This window comes from Oncorhynchus tshawytscha, unplaced genomic scaffold, assembly GCF_018296145.1.
Source record: "Oncorhynchus tshawytscha isolate Ot180627B unplaced genomic scaffold, Otsh_v2.0 Un_contig_2871_pilon_pilon, whole genome shotgun sequence".
In the NCBI taxonomy this organism is placed as follows: Eukaryota; Metazoa; Chordata; class Actinopteri; order Salmoniformes; family Salmonidae; genus Oncorhynchus; species Oncorhynchus tshawytscha.
In genome coordinates, this window is record NW_024609607.1 from 85728 (window position 1) to 112500 (window position 26773).

General features: G+C 45.2%; 2 protein-coding genes and 1 long non-coding RNA gene across 6 annotated transcripts in view; 2 read left to right on the plus strand and 1 right to left on the minus strand.

Annotated features, from left to right (window-relative positions):
- Window positions 1–1622: 1622 nt before the first annotated feature.
- Window positions 1623–4898, minus strand: LOC112238974. 3 transcript variants are annotated; one of them, XR_006082479.1, is made up of 4 exons: window positions 3979–4140; window positions 3497–3569; window positions 2787–3254; window positions 1623–1768 (listed from the first exon to the last, which is right to left on the minus strand). It is a non-coding gene; the product is annotated as an uncharacterized LOC112238974 (long non-coding RNA). The 3 variants fall into 3 exon arrangements; XR_002951727.2 differs by lacking the exons at window positions 1623–1768; window positions 3979–4140 and adding an exon at window positions 4571–4898 and having other exon boundaries at window positions 2255–3254; XR_002951726.2 differs by lacking the exon at window positions 1623–1768 and having other exon boundaries at window positions 2255–3254; window positions 3979–4142.
- A 2108-nt stretch (window positions 4899–7006) lies between these two features.
- LOC112238973 (lipopolysaccharide-induced tumor necrosis factor-alpha factor homolog) lies at window positions 7007–19249 on the plus strand. Of its 2 annotated transcripts, XM_042316221.1 has the most exons (6): window positions 7007–7187; window positions 15974–16098; window positions 17328–17402; window positions 17924–18074; window positions 18692–18826; window positions 18877–19249. In XM_042316221.1, exons 2-5 carry the CDS (start codon window positions 15975–15977, stop codon window positions 18795–18797), a joined length of 456 nt encoding a protein of 151 aa, XP_042172155.1. In that variant the 5' UTR covers window positions 7007–7187; window position 15974; the 3' UTR covers window positions 18798–18826; window positions 18877–19249. The 2 variants fall into 2 exon arrangements, with proteins under 2 accessions (XP_042172155.1, XP_042172154.1); XM_042316220.1 differs by having other exon boundaries at window positions 7009–7187; window positions 18692–19249.
- Window positions 19250–19916: 667 nt separating this feature from the next.
- The window catches only part of LOC121845258 (lipopolysaccharide-induced tumor necrosis factor-alpha factor homolog), a 7484-nt gene continuing 627 nt past the window's right edge, over window positions 19917–26773 (plus strand). Inside the window, exons 1-3 of the mRNA XM_042316222.1 lie at window positions 19917–20022; window positions 21519–21578; window positions 22568–22718. Coding sequence (XP_042172156.1) covers window positions 21533–21578; window positions 22568–22718 — 197 coding nt within the window. The 5' untranslated portion in view covers window positions 19917–20022; window positions 21519–21532. The remainder of the gene's footprint in view (window positions 20023–21518; window positions 21579–22567; window positions 22719–26773) is intronic.

The window sequence follows — 26773 nt, forward strand, 5'->3', positions numbered from 1 at the left end:
TACTGTGTTGGGGTGGTACTGTGTTGGGGTGGTACTGTGTTGGGGTGGTACTGTGTTGGGGTGGTACTGAGTTGGGGTGGTACTGTGTTGGGGTGGTACTGAGTTGGGGTGGTACTGTGTTGGGGTTGTCTGAGTTGGGGTGGTACTGTGTGTCAGCCTTGATGCAAAGTGATCAAATGTGAAGAATAAAAAAGGAGAATACGTTTGGGCTTCTATGCCTAAACATCAGTGCTGTTTATCACCTGTTAGCACTTATCACATCTCGGCCTCCTTGGTTTTTCCTTTGCATGCTTTGCGGGTGAGTAGCTACGTATTGCAGACAGTAAGGGGCGCCATAAGACAAAAAAAAAGGACATTGTTACCATAGCAGGATCCGTATTCATTAGTGCACACAGGAGCAAAACGTAGGCAAACAATTTGCACTGGAAAACGATAACGAGCGTTTCTTATTGGACAACCTCAGGCAGTCCATTTTCCTGTGTTTGGTACCTAAATGAATAGGCTGTAACCCGGCTCAGCTGCTGCAAAGATGGCGGACAGAAATGCCAGGATGGAAGCAAATGTACGGGATTATAACGTCATAACGATTCATGCAAAACACAGTTGACAGGACTGTTAGTTAATGTAGAGACAAAACGAGTATGCATATGTTTTATCATAAAGTCAATTTGCGAAAATCGCGATTTAGCAAGCTTTCTGACTAGCTTAACAGTAGCCAACTAGCTAGTTTTATGGGTGTTTTGACATGAATATGACATTGTAATTCGTGTTTGTTTTAGGGACTCCTGAAGCAACCAGCAAACCAGGCTGTCGTCTTGTGAAACGGTGGATGTAAATAATCTATCTAGGTAAAGCGTTTACTGCAAATTGAATGTACAATTTTGTAAGCTTGCCTTGTGGATAACGTAACTAGCTAACTATTTTCTTGTTTATTGGGCAGTGGGGGATAAAAATCCCTGTATGCCTATGGATGTGTAGCTGTCTAGCTGATCTGTGTATGGACCCAAACGTTTGGTATACATATTGGTTCAGAACCTAGATATGAACTTAAGCTATCATAGCCGGTTGTATCAACTTCAAAACAGTCTGAATGACATTAATGAAGCCTATGGATTGAGTATAATATAATATAACTTTGTGCCAAGGATGCAAGTCGTATATACATGTAGCATGAGATTCCCACATTGTAGCCTGTACATTTAATATATTCACTGATCATGTACTCTACCTTGGCAAATAAAGGTGCGGTTCAGGTATGAATGTCTGTGAGATTCTTTTTCAGTCATATCCAATACCAGGAGTATCAACTTCCAGTCTTTGAATGATGCTGTGTCTGCATGTATGTATTACAATTATACACTTCAAGCGTTTACCAATCTTGGTCCTGGGATATCAATGCTTGGTTACACATTAACTATGCAATAGACTAGAAACATGATTTAACTAGTTAAAGGGCTGATTTGTAATTCATATATACAGAAACAGAATTTTTAAAAACACAGTACATTACACTTCCTATGCATCATGTAAATAGGTTCATCTATCTAATTTCCTTCATCTGCACTGATCTGAGGACAGGATAGGTGTGGTATTTCATCAAATGAGAGACTTCAACCAGTAGAGAATGTGAAATGTTTTACATAAGTGTCTCTAGAGGTGTCTCCTAACCAGCCTTGGGCCCCAAATTGGCCTGAAGGTTATCGTAACAGCGGCTGAGGTGGCGATGATGGGTCTGGCGGTTGGCATACTCTCTCACATCAAAACTTACCTGCAGAGGAGACAAAATAAAAAAACAAACAAGGCTTAATCATGCCATCACTGTCAGTCATAATAATCAGGAGGTAAAATTCTAAACTCTTGGACTACGACATCTCTATCTGTATTTCAATGTAAAGCATCTCTTTAATAATACTTCCTGTTAACCCAACCAAGTGACCTCTCACCTCTGATCATGCTGTGCCCTCTATGGAGCCAGTTCAGACACAGGAGGAGTTCACTGACAAAGCTGATATAACCTACAGCAGATATTCCAAACGGGTACGCCAAATAAAAATGCGATTAACGTTTAAATAACATTTAAAAAATTAAAAAACTATTTTCAATGAACAAAATGTTTTATATGTAAGATGGCTAAATAAATAGCAAATGTATTGAATATTATTATGTGCCCTTGATCCTATAAGAGCTCTTTGTTAATTCCCACGAGCCAGGTTGTGACAAACTCAGACTCTTATGTTTAATAAATGTATAGTGTGTGTGAGTGGCAGGCTTACAATGATGGCAAAAAACATTTGAGAATGCGCTGACCCTGGTGCTAGAGGGGGTACGCAGCTAGGTTGAATGTTTGAAGGGGTATGGGACCATAAAAAGTTTGGCAACCACTGACCTACATGATTACGGGAGAAGGGGAGAGAGGGATGGAGTGAAGGAGACTGTTATTGAGAAAATAAGTCCGTTAAAGAGACGGTGTTCAACAGGAATCTGTGTGTGTGTGGCCTCACTAAGTGGCTGCAGAGTACTTTATGCAGACACTTGAGTACAAACAATTTAGTTATATAAATAATGAAGTGTGTTACTATTCTCCATGGTTTGTCCTCTTGTCTATTCTTTGAAGGTGGAAGGAGCCACAGTTATACACCGGAGCCTGCTTACTACACAACACATACATCAGATTGATAGATAAGTGTGTAGGTGTGGCTTATAGGGTGTCTAATTGTTCTAAATGTTTTCAATATGGGTGACTCTTAAAAGAGCCTGTTTTGTTTTTGTACAGACACCACACCTACCTAAACAGCACCCTCACCGGCGAAGTAGAAATCACAGGAACAGAAACTGAAATGAATAACTGCAGTTGACATAGCTAAGTAAATTGAAGAATACTCTTATTGCAATGTGGATGGCTCTTAAAAGAGCCTTTGGTTGTGCATAGTGTAGTCTATGTTGCCAGGGAACAGCATCCTTTGCTAAGAAGTAGGAGGTGAAGGTCTCCTGCACACAGATTGCCTCCTGTGTGCGTTGTTGGCCCCCATCCTGGCAACATCCTGCAGAGCAGCAGACCTCTCCTCTGGCACACGGCGGAGCGCTGCAGGTCCCCTCCTGTTCATCATCATGAAGTTATGCAGGACACAGGTAGCCTTCACAGATGCCTGAAATCCCCCACGAGACAGTCCCAGATGGCCCTGGTCACCCAACTGTGCAGTGCCCTACACAGTAACTGTAGGCAATCGTTTAAGAAATCTCCAGTTGCAAGGCATCTGTAGGAATATGTAAGATAATGTCATTAGACTTTTACATCACCAGGTCATTGTGGATTAGTATAAAGTATAATATATCTTATAAACAAACAAACATTACATTGGATAGATGCATGTGACAACAGCAGGATCATATCAAGGATAGCGTCACAAATGAATACATAAATACTACTTGAAGCTTGATGATGACTTGATCATTTGAATCAGCTGAGTGGCACTAAGGCAAAAATTAAAATGCGCACCCCTTTGAGACCCCAGGAACAGGACTGGGAACCATTGCTCTTCATCTGCAGACAGGGTTTCACAGCTCTGTATCTGAGGACAGAAAACAGACTTCATTATACTAAAATTAGACTGCACTGAATATTATGTTACGATTCTCTCCGTCCTCACTTCTTACTATGGAGTGGAACTTCACAACAGTACCTGCCCTATCCAGAATAGTCTACTCTACCTTCTGACAGCTGGAGCAGCTATCCTTTCACTCTCTTCCATGGCTATTAGCTAGCTACCTACAAATGCATTTGGAGTTTGTTTTACAATTACATCAAGATAACTAGTCATTATGAAGTTAGGTAACTGGTGATATTTAATTCAGTTAGCTAGCTATGCAGTATGTAAAGTTTGTTAGATAGCTAGCTACGTTTGCAGCTCAGTTGGGTTAACTTGCACTGTAGCTATTTAACTGAAAATTCATCAACTGCGTTAAAATGCTTATACTAACCTTACTATTTGTTAAGTAAATTGACTGGAGTATGCTTATTGGTCATAGTATGGGTATAGTTATTCTACCAAAAGTTCCCGCACTTCATTCACCAAAATACAAAGTATACAAGCAGTGGACAACATTTCCGTTCTTTCATGGCCCATAATGCAGTTCTTCAGAAAATAGGCTCCAACGTTTTCAGATTTGAACAAAATGGCGGAAAATATGCGGAGCGATGGGTAACGATGCTTCGAGGGTGACTGTTGTTGATGTGTGCAGAGGGTCCCTGGTTCGCGCCCGGGTATGGGCGAGGGGACGGTCTAAAGTTATACTGTTACACAAGTGTACAGGCCATAACAAATATCATTTTAATTATGCACGTTTTCACTCAATTTGCACTATACACATAATATAGATGACGACGCGACACACAGCTTTTGTTTCTTATATCCCATACGTAACTGTATTGCAGAAATACAGTTTGACATTTGCTATCATTGTTTTCTATGTTGCGTGCACGCTTCATAGTTTGTGGTAACAGTCATTGTTATAATTTAACCATTATCATTCTCAAGTAAATAGTCACAGTTCAAAGTAATGTCTTGTTTACCTCTATTCCTCAGCAGTGATGGATGCCACGGTGTGCTGATAAAGGAGGTCCGACCTGAATCCCAGGGTTAAAATTCGGTTCCGGAAGGGAGTTGGGAAATGCCCACCCTCTGTTCACCCCAGTGGAACTCTTTTTCCCTTTGACGAGTGTTTAAAATAGCGAAGTACAGTTATACATTGATATTGTATACTGTTATTGATAAAATAATGCTTATATTTAACGTTATCATTATTGTAGAAATGTAAAACTTGACGGTTTGCAGACTTGCCTTGGAGCTGGCCACTCCCCTTATAATGGAACGTCCCATCAGCGAGTTGATTTTTGGTTTATGTACGTTCTGTTCCTGCACGTTATAGCGTAGTTCTTTTTAACGTTAATACTTTATAGGACAGTTCGTTTTTCAAGTAATTTAGCCCTAGGTATATTTTAAAGCACTTTGGTTTATTTGCTTGCCATAATTTGTATCATCCAAGTTTTGATAAATAAACCCCCTTATTGTTTCATTGTGACGCTCACTTGATTTGATTGACAGCCTGACTCAGCGTTCTCTTCAACAGAGCCTGGATGCTCCTGATCAACTCCACCTCCTGCGGTACACAAACACAACCATCACCTTATTTTCAGATTGGTTTCTAGTGAAATTACGTCTAGGCAACATTTAATAATGATACAAGTATTTTGGTGAACTAGAGCAAAGACAAGTCGATGTTATTTTTGTATCATCAGCAGCTCCTCTTCTACGCGGTCGCCGTTCCCGACAGGTTAGGTTATCCGTGGCGATGGCGAACGGGATCTCGGTGGCGTCCAGCGCCTTCAACAGCCTCCTCTTCTGCCCCAGGAGGAGGTCTGTCTCGGCCACCAGCTTCTCGATGTGCCACTGCAGCTCCGACTTCCAGAAGTGGATATGCTGCAGTCTCACTCCCAGGTGCCGCGTCCCCTCAGCTTGGGTGCGCAGAGTCCCGGCCTCGGTCTCCGTATCCAGTGTTTTGGACTCATGGCGAATCCTCTTTGCGTTGTTTCAGTCTGTAACCACCTGGTGAAGGGTAGAGAAATGCTTGAAGTGCCATTCCTCTGGGCTTCCATTCCTCTGGGCTTCCATTCCTCTGGGCTTCCATTCCTCTGGGCTTCCATTCCTCTGGGCTGCCATTCCTCCGGGCTGCCATTCCTCTGGGCTTCCATTCCTCTGGGCTTCCATTCCTCTGGGCTTCCATTCCTCTGGGCTTCCATTCCTCCGGGCTGCCATTCCTCTGAACGGTACCCCGCAGTAGCCAAGCCGGAGGAGGGATACAAGTGTATGTGTGCGGGAGGCCACTCTAAAGTGTGCAATGCCACAGATGTCTCAAGTTTTGAGGGAGCATGCAATTGGCATGCTGACTGAAGGAATGTCCACCAGAGCTGTTGCCAGAGAATTTAATGTTAATTTCTCTACCATAAGCCACCTCCAACATTGTTTTAGACAATATGGCAGAATGTTGAATAACCACACCAGACCAGTCTGAGACCAGCCACCCAGACAGCTGATGAAATTGAGGACTATTTCTGTCTGTAATAAAGCCCTTTTGTGGGGGAACAAATCATTCTGATTGGCTGGGCCTGGCTCCCAAGTGGGTGGGCCTATGTTCTTCCAGGCCCGTCTATGGCTGCGCCCCTGCCCAGTCATATGAAGTCCATAGATTAGAGCCTAATACATTTATTTCAATTGACTGATTTACTGTAACTCAGTAAAACTGTTGAAATTGTTGCATGTTACGTTTATATTTTTGTTCAGTATACATTCTCAGGTAACAAATGGTGGATGGATGAACACACACACTTTTCTAAAATGTATTCACCTGAAAATAGGCCTATGTTAGGTGTTCTAATGACCTTTTTTTTAAACACCAATGGACCAATGTTAGTAAAGAAATGACTGTCTGGTCTGCATTAGGTTCTAATAGTCTAACTGAGGATGAGTCATGGTGATAATAGGCTGCTGGTTAATGCTCTCTGCTGGCTACTAGGTCTTCTGTCTTCTCACTAACAAACGTATTTTCCAACCAGAACTATAAACACCTTAACTCACCACAGCCACAATTTCCCCTCAAAACACACACACACACACACACACGAACACACACGAACACACACACACACACAGCATATTCACACCCCTCCACCTCTTCACTTTAAAACCCTTTAGTGAGTCAGAGGTCTCTGGTCTATTGATGAGAATAGGTGTCTTCAGGCCTGTGTCCCACATGACACCATGTTCCCTAGATACAGGAGTGCACTACTTTTGACCAGGGCTCATTGTCATTTGTGAAATGCCCCTGGTGTGAGTGGAATTTCCTGTTTACTTTTATACTGGGATTCGTCGTCACACAGTGATGATGCAATTACACTGGAACTAGTGATTGACCAACGGGTGGAGTTATTTTCCATCGGGCTTGTGTTCACTATTCAGCCACTTCAGATAACGTTGTTACCTCATCTGCCCCACTCCTCCCCTCTGTGTGTGCGCTCGTTCTCGCTCTCTTTCCTACCTGGTTCACTTTCTCACTGTCTCGAGGGAGTAGCAGCTCTGATCTTTAGCTCCACACAGTCCACAGTACCTCGTCTCCTCCAGGACTCCAAAAAGGTAAGGGGCTGTTGCTCTGCTCGTGGCTGGGAAAGGGTGCTCTGAGTTGGGGGGTTTCAGAGTGCTTCTTTGGAGGATATAATAACATATGAAAGAGTTGTGTGTATGACTAGGAATATCTGTGTTTGTTTTGTGTGTGTTGCTACGTGAGAAAGAAAAGACTTGTTAGAAGAGGGGTGTTTTTAAATCGGTTTAGAGAAAACACAGCACCAGTCACCCTACCTTCTAACTCTGTCTTGGTGCCTAATGTTTGACAGCTCTGTTAGATGTTTCCTCACAGACAGCTCTGTTAGACGTGTACACACAGACAGCGCTGTTAGATGTGTACACACAGACATCTCTGTTAGATGTGTACACACAGACAGCTCTGTTAGACGTGTACACACAGACAGCGTTGTTAGATGTGTACACACAGACAGCTCTGTTAGATGTGTACACACAGACAGCTCTGTTAGATGTGTACACACAGACAGCGCTGTTAGATGTGTACACACAGACATCTCTGTTGGATGTGTACACACAGACAGCGCTGTTAGATGTGTACACACAGACATCTCTGTTGGATGTGTACACACAGACAGCGTTGTTAGATGTGTACACAGACAGCTCTGTTAGATGTGTACACACAGACAGCTCTGTTAGATGTGTACACACAGACAGCTCTGTTAGATGTGTACACACAGACAGCGCTGTTAGATGTGTACACACAGACATCTCTGTTGGATGTGTACACACAGACAGCGTTGTTAGATGTGTACACACAGACAGCTCTGTTAGATGTGTACACCCAGACAGATCTGTTAGATGTGTACACACAGACAGCTCTGTTAGATGTGTACACACAGACAGTCTGTTAGATGTGTACACACAGACAGCTCTGTTAGATGTGTACACACAGACAGCTCTGTTAGATGTGTACACACAGACAGCTCTGTTAGATGTGTACACACAGACAGCTCTGTTAGATGTGTACACACAGACAGCTCTGTTAGATGTGTACACACAGACAGCGCTGTTAGATGTGTACACACAGACAGCGCTGTTAGATGTGTACACACAGACAGCTCTGTTAGATGTGTACACACAGACAGCGCTGTTAGATGTGTACACACAGACAGCTCTGTTAGATGTGTACACACAGACAGCTCTGTTAGATGTGTACACAGACAGCTCTGTTAGATGTGTACACACAGACAGCTCTGTTAGATGTGTACACACAGACAGCTCTGTTAGATGTGTACACACAGACAGCGCTGTTAGATGTGTACACACAGACAGCTCTGTTAGATGTGTACACACAGACAGCTCTGTTAGATGTGTACACACAGACAGCTCTGTTAGATGTGTACACACAGACAGCTCTGTTAGATGTGTACACACAGACAGATCTGTTAGATGTGTACACACAGACAGATCTGTTAGATGTGTACACACAGACAGCTCTGTTAGATGTGTACACACAGACAGCTCTGTTAGATGTGTACACACAGACAGCTCTGTTAGATGTGTACACACAGACATCTCTGTTAGATGTGTACACACAGACAGCTCTGTTAGATGTGTACACACAGACATCTCTGTTAGATGTGTACACACAGACAGCGCTGTTAGATGTGTACACACAGACAGCGCTGTTAGATGTGTACACACAGACAGCGCTGTTAGATGTGTACACACAGACAGCGCTGTTAGATGTGTACACACAGACAGCGCTGTTAGATGTGTACACACAGACAGCGCTGTTAGATGTGTACACACAGACAGCGCTGTTAGATGTGTACACACAGACAGCGCTGTTAGATGTGTACACACAGACAGCGCTGTTAGATGTGTACACACAGACAGCTCTGTTAGATGTGTACACACAGACAGCTCTGTTAGATGTGTACACACAGACAGCTCTGTTAGATGTGTACACACAGACAGCGCTAGATTGTACACACAGATGTGTACACACAGTCAGCTCTGTTAGATGTGTACACACAGACAGCTCTGTTAGATGTGTACACACAGACAGGTCTGTTAGACGTGTACACACAGACAGCTCTGTTAGACGTGTACACACAGACAGCTCTGTTAGATGTGTACACACAGACAGCTCTGTTAGATGTGTACACACAGACAGCACTGTTAGATGTGTACACAGACAGCGCTGTTAGATGTGTACACACAGACAGCTCTGTTAGATGTGTACACACAGACAGCGCTGTTAGATGTGTACACACAGACAGCGCTGTTAGATGTGTACACACAGACAGCTCTGTTAGATGTGTACACACAGACAGCTCTGTTAGATGTGTACACACAGACAGCGCTGTTAGATGTGTACACACAGACAGCGCTGTTAGATGTGTACACACAGACAGCTCTGTTAGATGTGTACACACAGACAGCTCTGTTAGATGTGTACACACAGACAGCTCTGTTAGATGTGTACACACAGACAGCTCTGTTAGATGTGTACACACAGACAGAGTGGAAAACTGTACTTCACACATCAGTGAATTTGATAGCTAACCAAACCAGGATAGGGTAGAATACCCAGGGCCCATTATGGGGACATGTCCAGCTGTTCTGTGAGATGTTGGATTAAGGAAATGAAAATGAATCCTTGTGTAAATGTTTAACTGACTAGGGTGTGAGAGTTATGGTTCCTGCCCATAGTAAATGGGTATAGTAAAGGTCAGGTTTGGGGTCAATTCCAATTGAGATCAGTCAGTTCAGGAAGTAATCTGAAAAAAAATCTATATTCAATTACTTCTCAACAGATGGAAGAGTAGAAGCTACTAATTTAAAAAGTTGTAACATTTTGTATTTCAAATTCAAAACACTTCCTGAAATGGGTCTTTAATTCTATTTAACCCACTGTTGACCAGGGCCCATAGGGTAGTGGACTACTGTTGACCAGGGCCCATAGGGTAGTGTACTACTGTTGACCAGGGCCCATAGGGTAGAATACTACTGTTGACCAGGGCCCATAGGGTAGTGTACTACTGTTGACCAGGGCCCATAGGGTAGTGTACTACTGTTGACCAGGGCCCATAGGGTAGAATACTACTGTTGACCAGGGCCCATAGGGTAGAATACTACTGTTGACCAGGGCCCATAGGGTAGAATACTACTGTTGACCAGGGCCCATAGGGTAGAATACTACTGTTGACCAGGGCCCATAGGGTAGAATACTACTGTTGACCAGGGCCCATAGGGTAGAATACTACTGTTGACCAGGGCCCATAGGGTAGTGGACTACTGTTGACCAGGGCCCATAGGGTAGTGTACTACTGTTGACCAGGGCCCATAGGGTAGTGTACTACTGTTGACCAGGGCCCTTAGGGTAGTGTACTACTGTTGACCAGGGACCATAGGGTAGAATACTACTGTTGACCAGGGCCCATAGGGTAGAATACTACTGTTGACCAGGGCCCATAGGGTAGTGTACTACTGTTGACCAGGGCCCATAGGGTAGTGTAGGGTAGTGTACTACTGTTGACCAGGGCCCATAGGGTGGAATACTACTGTTGACCAGGGCCCATAGGGTGGAATACTACTGTTGACCAGGGCCCATAGGGTAGAATACTACTGTTGACCAGGGCCCATAGGGTAGTGGACTACTGTTGACCAGGGCCCATAGGGTAGTGTACTACTGTTGACCAGGGCCCATAGGGTAGTGTACTACTGTTGACCAGGGCCCTTAGGGTAGTGTACTACTGTTGACCAGGGACCATAGGGTAGAATACTACTGTTGACCAGGGCCCATAGGGTAGAATACTACTGTTGACCAGGGCCCATAGGGTAGTGTACTACTGTTGACCAGGGCCCATAGGGTAGTGTAGGGTAGTGTACTACTGTTGACCAGGGCCCATAGGGTGGAATACTACTGTTGACCAGGGCCCATAGGGTGGAATACTACTGTTGACCAGGGCCCATAGGGTAGAATACTACTGTTGACCAGGGCCCATAGGGTAGTGGACTACTGTTGACCAGGGCCCATAGGGTAGTGTACTACTGTTGACCAGGGCCCATAGGGTGGAATACTACTGTTGACCAGGGCCCATAGGGTAGAATACTACTGTTGACCAGGGCCCATAGGGTAGTGGACTACTGTTGACCAGGGCCCATAGGGTAGTGTACTACTGTTGACCAGGGCCCTTAGGGTAGTGTACTACTGTTGACCAGGGACCATAGGGTAGAATACTACTGTTGACCAGGGCCCATAGGGTAGAATACTACTGTTGACCAGGGCCCATAGGGTAGTGTACTACTGTTGACCAGGGCCCATAGGGTAGTGTAGGGTAGTGTACTACTGTTGACCAGGGCCCATAGGGTGGAATACTACTGTTGACCAGGGCCCATAGGGTGGAATACTACTGTTGACCAGGGCCCATAGGGTAGAATACTACTGTTGACCAGGGCCCATAGGGTAGTGGACTACTGTTGACCAGGGCCCATAGGTAGAATACTACTGTTGACCAGGGACCATAGGGTAGTGTACTACTGTTGATCAGGGCCCATGGGGTAGTGTACTACTGTTGATCAGGGCCCATAGGACTCCGGTTAAAAGTAGTGAATGACAGTATGTAGGGAATAGACTGTTCCCTCAAATGTTTTCATCACTGAGCAAATTTCAGGTCTGCTGAGCGTAAACTTCAACATTCTGTGCAACTTCTGGCGCACGTTTACTGTGACCACTGAGGCTGTACCCACTTTAAGTTAGTTTTAACCAGGGGCGCAACTTTACTGGGGACATGTCCACCCCCCCCACATTCTGAAATTCCATTTAGTCCCCCCCAGTTTTATCATTGAAATGTGATACTAAACGAGGCAACGGTGGGCGTTAGGACCATGCGGACGCCTCCGAGCGGTCAGGTAGGTTGTTTGGAGTGTTTATCCGAGTGGATAAAAATAATACAATTATGTCCCCCCCACTTCTAAAACCAAAGTTGCGCCCCTGGTTTTAACAGTGATCAAGTAGACTACTATTTGATCATAATGTAGGACTACCAGAGGGGCCTACCATCAAAAACAATGGAGAAAATGCATCCCATAACATTTTAACATGGAAATAGCTGTTCTATCATTCAGGCTACAGTAGCAGCCAATGTGTGGTGTTCAATGTAGGCTACATTCTATGAGTTGTTTGGAAAAACACATGCAGGGCTTGTTGACATGAACCTGTTTATCCACTTGTCCTTCAGACAAGGAGGTGACTGAAAATGTTGTTGAGTTGTTTGATGCAAGAAACCATTTTATTCCCATACCATTATTACAGAAAATCTGACAAATACAACACTGCCCCTTTAAGACAAAAAAGTTCTTTACCTGAGTCACTTTTCAATGATGTCTAGAAATGCACACCTGTTGTGTCTTGTAGGAAACAAACACTCCTCCATTGAGGATTACAACTGATCTATAACTGGGCTAATAACTCACCAACGAGCAAAGAATATGATCTCAAAACAGCTCATCTACTCACGACCGCTGATTCTGTAAAGACAGTCACGTTCAACGTGAATGGCACATGTATGGTCGTGGTTTATTTGCATATAGGCCTACTGCAGCTCTGATTGGTTATGGCGCACCGGTCTGTTTAGACTAGAGTATGTGCTTGTCAATGCAATAGAATCCTTCTCTGATGAGTTCTGTCTACAACAAAGTCTCTTGAATAGTTGGTTTTGTTTCGGTATGTTGCATTGAAAGTAGCTAATAATTGCGTTGATTCGATCACAATTCCCACAGTAAAGGGTTGATAGTGGTAACTAACGGGGAAAACTAGAAAGTTGAGTGAGGTTCAATCTCGTGCTTCTCTGCGCAGGCTGATTTTTCTTCTGCGCAGCAGCAGCTCCCCGCAAAACACACTAAACAACTCTACCTCACTTCCTCATGATCCCGTGGAACAAAGTCCAACAGATAAGCCTCCGTTACAACTTCATAACAACACCATAATCAACTACATGATGCTGTATAACATTTACGCATAGGCTTTGTCCCAAATGGCAGCCTGGTTCATATTTAGTGCCCTGCTTTTGACCAGGGCCCACATGGGAAATAGTGTGTCATTTGGGATGAACTCATACAGAGCATTCAGAACCCTTGACTTTTTCCAAATTTTGTTACATTACAGCCCTATTCTTAAATTGATTAAATCGTTTTCCCCTCATCAATCTGCACATAATACCCCACAATGACAAATCAAAAACAGTTTTTTAGAAATGTTAGCTAATGTATAAAAACAAAAACAAATGAACATATCACATTTACATAAGTATTCAGAGCCTTTACTCGGGACTTGTTGAAGCACCTTTGGCAGCGATTACAGCCGCGGGTCTTCTTGGGTATGACGCTACAAGTTTAGCACACCTGTATTCCTCTCGTTCCTCTCTGCAGATCCTCTAAAACTCTGTCAGGTTGGATGGGGAGTGTCGCTGCACAGCTATTTTCAGGTCTCACCAAAGATGTTCGATTGGGTTCAAGTCTGGGCCACTCGAGGACATTCAGAGTCTTGTCCCGAAGCCACTCCTGCGTTGTCTTGACTGTGTGCTTAGGGTCGTTGTCCTGTTGGAAGGTGAACCTTCACCCCAGTCTGAGTTCCTGAGCCCTCTGGATCAGGATTTCATCAAGGATCTCTCTGTACTTTGCTCCATTAATCTTTGCCTCGCAGTCCCTGCCGCTGAAAACCGTAGGGATGGTGCTAGGTTTCCTCCAGACGTGACGCTTGGCATTCAGGGCAAAGAGTTCAATCTTGGTTTCATCAGTCCAGAGAATCTTGTTTCTGATGGTCTGAGTCCTTTAGGTGCCTTTTGGTAAACTCCAAGCGGGCTGTCATGTGCATTTTACTGAGTGCTTCCATCTGGCCACTCTACCATAAAGGCCTGATTTGTGGGGTGCTGCAGAGATGGTTGTCCTTCTGGAAGGTTCTCCCATCTCCACAGAGGAACTCTAGAGCTCTGATAGAGTGACCATCTGGTTCTTCTTCACCTCCCTGACCAAGGCCCTTCTCCCCCGATTGCTCAGTTTGGCCGGGCCGCCAGCTCTAGGAAGAGTCTTGATGGTTCCAATCTTTTTCTATTTATGAATGATGGAGGCCACTGTGTTCTTGGTGAGCTACAATGCTGCAGACATGTTTTTGGTACCCTTCCCCAGATCTGTGCCTCGACACAATTCTGTCTCGGAGCTCTACGGACAATTCCTTCGACCTCATGGCTTGGTTTTTGCTGTGACATGCACTGTCAGGTGTGTGCCTTTCCAAATCATGTCCAATCAATTGAATTTACCACAGCTGGACTCCAATCAAGTTGTAGAAACATTTCAAGGATGATCAATACAAACAGGATGCACCGGAGCTCAATTTCGAGTCAATTTCATAGCAAAGGGTCTGAATACCTATGTAAAAAAGATATTTTGGTTTTGTTTCTTAAAAATGCAAACAGTTTTAAGAACCTGTTTTTGCTTTGTCGTTATGGGGTATTGTGATGTCATTAAGTGGTATTGTGATGTCATTATGGGGTATTGTGATGTCATTATGGGGTATCGTGTGTAGATTTCGGATGATTTTTTCAAATGTAATCAATTTTAGAATAATGCTGTAATTTAAATAAATGTGGAAAAGGTCAAGGGGTCTGAATACTTTCTGAATGCACTGTATTTATAGCACAGTAGTATAATCTATGAATTTCCTTATAATGTAGTTTGTTTTTAACGACTGAACTGGTTACTGTAAGTAAAGGTTATCGATGAGCCTGAGGTTAGAATGAATCAGGAGGTTAGAATTTGTATTTATTTTTTGAACATTTATTGAACCAGGAAGTCCCATTTGGATCAGAAGACCTGTTTCCTAAGGGAGACCTCATAGATCAATTATGTTTAGATGATGTGATGTAATATAGCTGATTACAGATGACATACTGCACTGTGTATTATAACTGATTCCAGATGACATACTGTACTGTGTATTATAACTGATTCCAGATTACATACTGTACTGTGTATTATAACTGATTCCAGATGACATACTGTACTGTGTATTATAACTGATTCCAGATGACATACTGTACTGTGTATTATAGCTGATTCCAGATGACATACTGATTCCAGATGACATAGTGTACTGTGTATTATAGCTGATTCCAGATGACATACTGTACTGTGTATTATAGCTGATTCCAGATGACATACTGTACTGTGTATTATAGCTGATTCCAGATGACATACTGTACTGTGTATTATAGCTGATTCCAGATGACATACTGTACTGTATTATACTGATTCCAGATGACATACTTATAGCTGATTCCAGATGACATACTGTACTGTGTATTATAGCTGATTCCAGATGACATACTGTACTGTGTATTATAGCTGATTCCAGATGACATACTGTACTGTGTATTATAGCTGATTCCAGATGACATACTGTACTGTGTATTATAACTGATTCCAGATGACATACTGTACTGTGTATTATAGCTGATTCCAGATGACATACTGTACTGTGTATTATAGCTGATTCCAGATGACATACTGTACTGTGTATTATAGCTGATTCCAGATGACATACTGTACTGTGTATTATAACTGATTCCAGATGACATACTGTACTGTGTATTATAACTGATTCCAGATGACATACTGTACTGTGTATTATAGGGGGGAGAGAAGGTGGGGGCAGAGACATATGTTTTCTCAATGTGATATTTTCATAAGGTGTGCTCACTGTGTTTGTGCTCACTTTCTTCCTCTCTCTCTCTCTCTCTCTCTCTCTCTCTCTCTCTCAAACCCACCCCTGACAGGATGGAGAAGAGCCAATATGGACCCCCCCAGGACTTGTCTGCTCCCCCCTACCCCGGCCCCCCGGCGGGCTACCAGGGAAGTGGGGGGGGAACAGCCTACCCCCCTCAGCCTGGCTTCCAGGGAGGTAAGAGATCAGATCTACACTGATACTCTTAGGGACAGTTTAAGCTTACACTCTTAGAAAATAAGACGCTATCTAGAACCTTCATGAAACCTGAAAGGGTTCTTCTTGGAACCTAAAGGGTTCTTCCTGGAACCGAAAAGGGTTCTTCTTGGAGCCTAAAAGGGTTCTTCCTGGAACTGAAAAGGGTGCTCCTATGGGGACAGCCGATGTGTGTGTCACGATAGCTATAGATGTCATGAACATCCTTGTTAAGGGCTGGCCAACCACTCTGTCTCCCTGGGTTTGTGTCACCATAACGCTGGCCAACCACTCTGTATCCCTGGGTTTGTGTTCCCATAATGCTGGCCATCCACTCTGTATCCCTGGGTTTGTAGTCCAATAAGGCTGACCAACCACTCTGTATCCCTGGGTTTGTGTTCCCATAACCCTGGCCAACCACTCTGTATCCCTGGGTTTGTGTTCCCATAACCCTGGCCAACCACTCTGTATCCCTGGGTTTGTGTTCCCATAACCCTGGCCAACCACTCTGTATCCCTGGGTTTGTGGTCCCGTAACCCTGGCCAACCACTCTCTATCCCTGGGTTTGTGGTCCCATAATGCTAGCCAACCACTCTGCAGGGTAGCCTAGTGGTTAGAGCGTTGGACTAGTAACCGAAAGGTTGCAAGTTCAAATCCCCGAGCTGATAAGGTACAAATCTGTCGTTCTGCCCCTGAACCGGCAGTTAACCCACTGTTCCTAGTCCGTCATTGAAAATAAGAATTAGTTCTTAACTGACTTGCCTAGTAAAATAAAGGTAAAATAAATAAAAATATATAAAAAAATCCCTGGGTTTGTGGTCCTATAATGCTGGCCAACCACTCTGTATCCCTGGGTTTGTGGTCCCATAATGCTGGCCAACCACTCTGTATCTCTGGGTTTGTGTTCCCATAATGCTGGCCAACCACTCTGTATCCCTGGGTTTGTGTTCCCATAATTGCTGGCCAACCACTCTGTATCTCTGGGTTTGTGGTCCTATAATGCTGGCCAACCACTCTGTATCCCTGGGTTTGTGGTCCCACAATGCTGGCCAACCATTCTGTATCCCTGGGTTTGTGTTCCCATAATGCTGGCCAACCACTCTGTATCTCTGGGTTTGTGCTCCCATAACGCTGGCCAACCATTCTGTATCCCTGGGTTTGTGATAAATTACACAGTGTATTGATGTATTTATTCATCCCTTATTGATCAGGTTCCCAACCCGGCATGTACCCACCACCTCCCCAATACGGCACGGGCATGGCACAACCTACAAACGGCCCCAGCGGTGAGTCACACACACACACTGAAAAAAACTCAGACCAAAACTACCTCAATCGGTTCCTTATTTTAGTATTCACAGTACCCAGTGAAAAACGAGAACCAAGTTGTACACACACAAGGTATTGGCTGGACGTCCTGGCCCTAGCAACACCCAGCCATAGCAACCCCTCGAATCCTCTTCCTCTGTAGGGGTTTGAAATATAGAACTAACAACAAGTGACACAATTTTTGGGGGGCCTAAGTTGTTCTATCCTGTTCTATCTAGCTCTGTCTGGTTCTGTCCATCCCATTCTATTGAGTTCTATCCAGTTCTGACCAGTATTTTCCTCTCCGTACAGTAACCCGGGTGGTGGGGATTCTTTCTAGTCCTGTCCAGTTCTATCTGGTTCTAACCAGTATTCTCCGCAGTAACCCGGGTGGTGGGGATTCTTTCTAGTCCTGTCCAGTTCTATCCAATTCTATGAAGTTATATCCAGTTCTGACCAGTTCTATCTGGTTCTAACCAGTATTCTCCTCCCTCTGCAGTAACCCAGGTGGTGGTGATGCAGCAGCCGCTGCCAAGAGACGTACCCAGCCAGATGATGTGTCCCCACTGTCAGGTCCCGGTTCTGACAGAGACCACACACACCACTGGACTGCTCACCTGGGTCATCTGTGGATCACTCGGCTTCTTCCTGTAAGTTGTACACACACACACACACACACACACACACACACACACACACACACACACATGCAGACATGTGGCACACGTTTTTTTTTCTCTGTCTCACAAACACACATACACTGTACAGATGGATACACACACTGAATCCCTTCTCTCGCTCTCTCTCTCTCTCTGTCTCTGTCTCTGTCTCTGTCTCTCTCTCTCTCTCTCTCTCTACCCCATCTCTCTCTCTCTCTACCCCATCTCTCTCTCTCTATACCCCATCTCTCTCTGTCTCGCTCTCTCTCTCTCTCTCTGTCTCTCTCTCTCTCTCTACCCCATCTCTCTCTGTCTCGCTCTCTCTCTCTCTCTCTCTCTCTCTCTCTGGCTCTCTCTCTCTCTGTCTCTCTACCCCATCTCTCTCTGTCTCTCTACCCCATCTCTCTCTGTCTCCCCCATCTCTCTCTCTGTCTCTCTCTCTCTCTACCCCATCTCTCTCTCTCTCCCCATCTCTCTCTCTCTCTCTGTCTCTCTCTCCCCCATCTCTCTCTCTGGCTCTCTCTCTCTGTCTCTCTCCCCCATCTCTCTCTGTCTCTCTCTCCCATCTCTCTCTCTGGCTCTCTCTCTCTCTCTCTCTCTCTCTCTAGGTGCTGGCCATGCTGTTTGATTCCGTTCTGTGTTGACTCCTGTAAGGACGTAGAACACCGCTGCCCCAACTGCAAGAGAGTGATCCACATCCACAAACGCATGTGAACAGACCAAGATGAGACACCTGCCACAAAGTGATCCACATCCACAACTAGCCCCGGCCCACAGCCACTGCTGCCACAAAGTGATCCACATCCACAACTAGCCCCGGCCCACAGCCACTGCTGCCACAAAGTGATCCACATCCACATCCACAACTCCTCATGAAAATAGAAATATCTGTTGTGAGAAGTCACAGTGTAAAGACAATAGTCTGACTGTGGCTGAAATGACTACTGGAAGACCAGCTTAACATTGACTAGTGTCAGTGTGTAACAAGCTAAGGCCACTTCTAGCAGACTCTTTACACTGATTGTAATATGTGTTTTCTTTCATTCTGTGAATCTTCATGTTAGACAGGAAGTAGGATTCTATTTGTATTGACGTTGGTATTGATTGGTTGTTGGGTTTTTTAAAGGGACAGTCCACAGTTGAAACAATAAAAAAGCTGAACCCTGCCTCTGTTTCTGTAAAAAGCTGTGGGATGGGGCTGGAGGAATGTAACCACTCGAAGACAGAGCTATGCACTGACTGACCGTCCAAAAGTATATCTTTATCAATGTTTTGGGCTATACAGTGCTATTTTTACATTTACAAACATTGGAGCAAAACAAGCTGATATTTTGGGTTCTGATGGGGTACAACAGTTGAACTAAACTCATAAGGCAGAATAAGTTATATTCTTCAAGATCCAAAAAATGGATGCATTAACTGCTGATTGCCCCTTTAATTGATTAACAATAATTGTTTTAATGAAGTCAATAATGACTTTGACTTTTGAGATGATAGTGGCCCTTGTTTCCAGAAACACACACACATGCATTCAATATTTCTTTCTAAAAATGTATTCACCTGAAAAAAGGCCTGTGTTTGGTGTGTTAACTATCTTGTTTTCCCAAACACCAATGGACCGATGTTAGTAAAGTAATGACTATCTAGTCTGCATTACGTTCTAATAGTCTAACTGTAGATTTATCATCATGATGATACTGTTTCATGTTTGATGCTCTGTCTGCTCGCCCCCCCACACACACACTCTCTCTCTCTCTCTCTCTCTCTCTCTCTCTCTCTCTCTCTCTCTCTCTCTCTCTCTCTCTCTCTCTCTCTCTCTCTCTCTCTCTCTCTCTCTCTGTCTGTCTCTCTCGGTGCTTCAGTTTCGTTGTCTCTTAAGGGAGTTGCAGTTCTCATCTGTAGCTCCACAGTACCTTGTCTCCTCCAGGGCTCCAGACAGGTAAGGGACTGTCACTCTGCTCCTTGCTGGGAAAGGGTGTTCTGAGCTGGGTAAGGTGGGCTGGGATAGGGTGTTCTGAGCTGGGTAAGGTGGGCTGGGATAGGGTGTTCTAAGCTGGGATAAGGTGGGCTGGGATAGGGTGTTCTGAGCTGGGATAAGGTGGGCTGGGATAGGGTGTTCTAAGGTGGGCTGCGATAAGGTGGGCTGGGATAGGGTGTTCTGAGCTGGATAAGGTGGGCTGGGATAGGGTGTTCTGGGATGGGTGTCTGAGGGATAAGGTGGGCTGGGATAGGGTGTTCTAAGGTGGGCTGGGATAGGGTGTTCTGGGAGTTGGGATAAGGTGGGCTGGGATAGGGTGTTCTGAGCTGGGATAAGGTGGGCTGGGATAGGGTGTTCTGAGTTGGGATAAGGTGGGCTGGGATAGGGTGTTCTGAGCTGGGATAAGGTGGGCTGGGATAGGGTGGGCTGGGATAAGGTGGGCTGGGATAGGGTGTTCTGAGCTGGGATAAGGTGGGCTGGGATAGGGTGTTCTGAGCTGGGATAAGGTGGGCTGGGATAGGGTGTTCTGAGTTGGGATAAGGTGGGCTGGGATAGGGTGTTCTGAGCTGGGATAAGGTGGGCTGGGATAGGGTGGGTGTTCTAAGCTGGGTAAGGTGGGCTGGGATAGGTTGTTCTAAGCTGGGATAAGGTGGGCTGGGATAGGGTGTTCTGAGCTGGGATAAGGTGGGCTGGGATAGGGTGTTCTGAGCTGGGTAAGGTGGGCTGGTGGGCTGGAGTGAGCGGGTCAGAGTGGATAAAGATAAATACCTGTTAGAAGAGGGGTGTCTTTTAATTTTGTTTAGAGAAAACACACAACTCGTCCATACCTTATTTGAGAGGTGAGGATTTTTTTGTATGAAGGTCAATGAGAGAGTGTTCAATTTGGATAACAAAAGCTGCAATGGCTTACTTGCAATGTGTGGCTTATTTGATGGGATATTTGTTTGGTAATGATTAGGTCGTTACAAGAGTACTGATATAAGTAGGACGTGATATCCCGACAACTTTGAGAAAAAACACTTTATATCAGAATTGTGCCTGGTCACCACTAGTTACTACAGCCACAAAGTCCTAAACCCCACTTAAAAATGTATCTTCTTAAAATGTGATTTTAAACCGAACCCTAACCACACTGCTAACCTTATATCTAACCCTAACCTTATAATAATACCAAAAAAAGCAGATTTTAGTTTTCATGCATTTTTTACGATATAGCTAAATTTGACTCTGTGTTTGTGGTAACCAGTATAAACCGTTGTGCCTGTTGTTCTTTTGTGTATCTCATTGGCGAGAATGGTCTCACCTGATCTTGATTTTTGAATTTTTTTATTTTTTAACAACTCCTCCCGACAGCACCACTCCACCAGCCCCCGGCGGCTAAAGAGATATTTCACTGGAGATTCAATAGTGATATTTATTGGTGGATTTATTCATTGACATTTATCTCTTATTATCAGTTCTCCAACCAGACATGAACCAACCCCCTCCCCAGACACAACCTACAATCACCCCTGGTGGTGAGTCATGTACACACACACACACACACACACACACACACACACACACACACACACACACACACACACACACACACACACACACACACACACACACTCACACTCACACTCACACTCACACTCACACACACTGAAGTAAACCCGCAACTGATGCACCAAAACTAACTAAATCGGTTCCTCATTTTGTTATTCACAGTTCCCCATGTGGAAAACCAGAGAACAGTTGTTTGTGGCAGGATATTCTGACGTAAGCAACACCTGGCCTTAGCAACCCCTCTGACATGATATGAGGTCGTCGGGGTGCTAGTACCTCATCCTCTACCCCACATCTCTGAGGAGGTGTGACATAGATATGAGGTCGTCGGGGTGCTAGTACCTCATCCTCTACCCCACATCTCTGAGGAGGTGTGACATAGATATGAGGTCGTCGGGGTGCTAGTACCTCATCCTCTACCCCACATCTCTGAGGAGGTGTGACATAGATATGAGGTCGTCGGGGTGCTAGTACCTCATCCTCTACCCCACATCTCTGAGGAGGTGTGACATAGATATGAGGTCGTCGGGGTGCTAGTACCTCATCCTCTACCCCACATCTCTGAGGAGGTGTGACATAGATATGAGGTCGTCGGGGTGCTAGTACCTCATCCTCTACCCCACATCTCTGAGGAGGTGTGACATAGATATGAGGTCGTCGGGGTGCTAGTACCTCATCCTCTACCCCACATCTCTGAGGAGGTGTGACATAGATATGAGGTCGTCGGGGTGCTAGTACCTCATCCTCTACCCCACATCTCTGAGGAGGTGTGACATAGAGATCAAACAACAACAGAAACACTTAACTGTAGTTCAAATTCAATCCACTATTAAAGTGGTCATCTCCCATAGAAATATAATATCATTCTAGATCTGTGATAACTCCATCCAAAGAGGTTCTATCCTGTTCTGACCAGTTCTATCTGGTTCTAACCAGTGTTCTCCTTCCTCTGCAGTAACCCAGGTGGTGGTGATGCAGCAGCCGCTGCCAAGAGACGTACCCGGCCAGATGACGTGTCCCCACTGTCAGGTCCAGGTTCTGACAGAGACCACACACACCACTGGACTGGTCACCTGGCTCATCTGTGGAGCCCTCTGCTGCTTCATGTGAGTTATACACGCATGCACACGCACGAGCACGGACATGCCTGTACGTAGGGGTGGCAGGTAGCCTAGTGGTTAGAGCGTTGGACTAGTAACCGAAAGGTTGCTAGATCGAATCCCTGAGCTGACAAGGTAAAAATCTGTCGTTCTGCCCCTGAACAGGGCAGTTAACCCACTGTTCCTAGGCTGTCATTGTAAACAAGATTTTTTTCTTAACTGACTTGCCTAGTTAAATCAAATCAAATGTTATTGGTCACATGGTTAGCAGATGTTAATGCGAGTGTAGCGAAATACTTGTGCTTCTAGTTCTGACCGTGCAGTAATATCTACCAAGCAATCTAACACTTCCACAACAACTACCTTATACACACAAGTGTAAAGGAATGAATAAGAATATGTACATATAAATATATGGATGAGAGATGGTGTCACGAATGTTGTTGTAAGAATCGGACCAAAATGCATCTTGGTTTGGGATCATCATCTTTATTACGTGAACCGGCAAAAAACAATGAAGGACAAAACGCTGCCTCTGATCGGAAACCAAGCCAACCTAGAAATAAAGAAACTAGAACGCCCACCCTAGTCACACCCTGACCTAACCAAAATAGAGAATAAAGGATCTCTATCTCTTGAGATAGAAGCTGTTTTTCAGTCTCTCGGTCCCTGCTTTGAGGCACCTGTACTGACCTCGCTTCTGGATGATAGCGGGGTGAACAGGCAGTGGCTCGGGTGGTTTTGTCCTTGATGATCTTTTTGATCTTCCTGTGACATCGGGTGGTGTAGGTGTCCTGGAGGGCAGGTAGTTTGCCCCCGGTGATACGTTGTGCAGACCTCACTACCCCCAGGAGTGCCTTACGGTTGTGGGCGGAGCAGTTGCCGTACCAGGCGGTGATACATCCCGACAGGATGCTCTTGATTGTGCATCTGTAAAAGTTTGAGTGTTTCTGGTAACAAGCCACATTTCTTCAGCCTTCTGAGTTTGAAGAGGCGCTGTTGTACCTTCTTCACCACGCTGTCTGTGTGGGTGGACCATTTCAGTTTGTGTACGCCGAGGAACTTGAAACTTTCCACCTTCTCCACTACTGTCCCGTCAATGTGGAAAAGGGGGTGCTCCCTCTGATGTTTCCTGAAGTCCACGATCATCTCCTTTGTTTTGTTGACGTTGAGTGTGAGGTTATTTTCCTGAGGTACGGTGGAGGTGATATGATCCTTGACTAGTCTCTCAAAGCACTTCATCATGACGGAAGTGAGTGCTACGGGGCGATAGTCATTTAGCTCAGTTACCTTGGCTTTCTTGGGAACAGGAACAATGGTGGCCCTCTTGAAGCATGTGTGAACAGCAGACTGGGATAAGGAAGGATTGATTGAATATGTCCGAAAACACACCAGCGAGCTGTTCTGCGCATGCTCTGAGGACGCGGTTAGGGATGCCGTCTGGGCCGGCAGTCTTGCGAGGGTTGACACGTTTAAACGTTTTACTCATGTTGGCTGCGGTGAAGGAGAGTCCGCAGGTTTTGGTAGCGGGCCGTGTCAGTGGCACTGTATTGTCCTCAAAGCGAGCAAAGAAGTTGTTTAGTTTGTCTGGGAGCAAGACATCGCTGTCCGCGACTAGGCTGGTTTTCTTTTGTAGTCCGTGATTGACTGTGTGTTGCCACATACGTCTCGTGTCTCAGACGTTGAATTGCGACTCTACTTTGTCTCTATACTGACGCTTAACTTGTTTGATTGCCTTGCGGAGGGAATAGCTACACTGTTTGTATTCGGTCATGTTTCTGGTCGCCTTGCCATGATTAAAAGCAGTGGTCCGCTCTTTCAGTTTTGCACAAATGCTGCCATCAATCCACGGTTTCTGGTTTGGGAAGGATTTAATAGTCACCGTGGGTACCACATCACTGATGCACTTCCTAATAAACTCGATCACCAAATCAGCGTATACATCAATGTCATTGTCCAATGCTATCCTGAACATATCCCAGTCCACGTGATCGAAGCAATCTTGAAGCGTGGAATCAGATTGGTCGGACCAGCGTTGAACAGACCTGAGCACGGGTGTTTCCTGTTTTAGTTTCTCTCTATAGGCTGGGAGCAACAAAATAGAGTTGTGGTAAGATTTGCCAAAAGGAGGGCGAGGGAGGGCTTTGTATGCGTTGCCGAAATTAGAGTAGCAATGATCTAGTGTTGCCAGCCCGGGTCGCGCATTCGATATGCTGATGAATTTTTTTAGCATTGTTAATATCCCCAGCTACAATAAATGCAGCCTCAGCATATGTGGTTTCCAGTTTACATTGAGTCCAATGAAGTTCTTTCAGGGCCGTCGAGGTGTCTGCTTGGGGGGGAATATACACGACTGTGATTATAATCGAAGACAATTCTCTTGGTAGATAATGCGGTCGGCATTTGATCGTAAGGAATTCTAGGTCAGGTGAACAAAAGGACTTGAGTTCCTGTATGTTGTTATGATCACACCACGTCTCGTTAATCATAAGGCATACACCCCCACCCTTCTTCTTACCAGAGAGATGTTTGTTTCTGTTGGTGCGATGTGTGAAGAAACCGGGTGGCTGTACCGACTCTGATAACGTATCCCAAGTGAGCCATGTTTCTGTGAAACAAAGAATGTTACAATCTCTGATGTCTCTCTGGAAGGCAACTCTTGCTCTAATTTCGTCTGCCTTGTTGTCAAGAGACTGGACATTGGCGAGTAGTATACTCTGGAGAGGTGAGTGGTGTGCCCGTCTACGGAGCCTGACCAGAAGACCGCTCCGTCTGACCCTTCTGCGGCGGCGTTGTTTTGGGTCGCCTACTGGGATCCGATCCATTGTCCTGGGTGGTGGTCCGAACAGAGGATCCGATTCGGGAAAGTCTTATTCCTGGTCATAACGTAGATAAGTTGACGTTGCTTTTATATCCAATAGTTCTTCCCGGCTGTATGTAATAAGACTTCAGATTTCCCGGGGTAACAGTGTAAGAAATAATACATTAAAAAACAAAATACTGCATAGTTTCCAAAGAACTCGAAGCGAGGCGTCCATCTCTGTCGGCGCAAAAAAAACACGTGTGTGCCAGGAACACACACACATGTTACAGGAATACAAACACACACACACACACACACACATACACACATACACACACACACACACACACACACACAGGTTACAGGAACACACACACAGGTTACAGGAACACACACACACACACACACACATACACACATACACACACACACACACACAGGTTACAGGAACACACACACAGGTTACAGGTACACACACACACACACACACACACACACACACACACACACATGTTACAGGTATACACACACACACACACACACACACACACACACAGGTTACAGGTATACACACACACACACACACACACACAGGTTACAGGAACACACACACAGGTTACAGGTATACACACACACACACACACACACAGGTTACAGGAACACACACACAGGTTACAGGTATACACACACACACACACACAGGTTACAGGTATACACACACACACACACACACACACAGGTTACAGGAATACAAACACACACACACACACACACACACACACACACACACACACACACACAGGTTACAGGAACACACACACACAGGTTACAGGAATATACACACACTGAATCTCCATCTCTCTCTCTCTCTCTACCCCATCTCTCTCTCTCTCTCTACCCCCCTCCTCTCTCTCTCTCTCTCTCTCTACCCCATCTCTCTCTCTCTCTCTCTCCCCCCTCTCTCTCTCTCTCCCCCATCTCTCTCTCTCTCTCTCCCCCCTCTCTCTCTCTCTCTCTCTCTCTCTCTCTCTCCCCATCTCTCTCTCTCTCCCCCATCTCTCTCTCTGGCTCTCTCTCTCTCTGTCTCTCTCCCACATCTCTCTCTCTCTCCCCCCCTCCTCTCTCTCTCTCTCTCTCTCTCTCTCTCTCTCTCTCCCCCATCTCTCTCTCTGGCTCTCTCTCTCTCTCTCTCCCCCTCTCTCTCTCTCTCTCTCTCTCTCTCTCTCTCTCTCTCCCCTCTCTCTCTCTCTCTCTCTCT

Coding starts and splice junctions, on each gene's coding strand:
- LOC112238973 (XM_042316221.1), top strand. CDS start 15,975: ATGGAGAAGAGCCAATATGGACCCCCCCAGGACTTGTCTGCTCCCCCC. Junction 16,099..17,327: donor TCAGCCTGGCTTCCAGGGAG/GTAAGAGATCAG, acceptor CTTATTGATCAG/GTTCCCAACCCGGCATGTAC. Junction 18,075..18,691: donor GGATCACTCGGCTTCTTCCT/GTAAGTTGTACA, acceptor CTCTCTCTCTAG/GTGCTGGCCATGCTGTTTGA.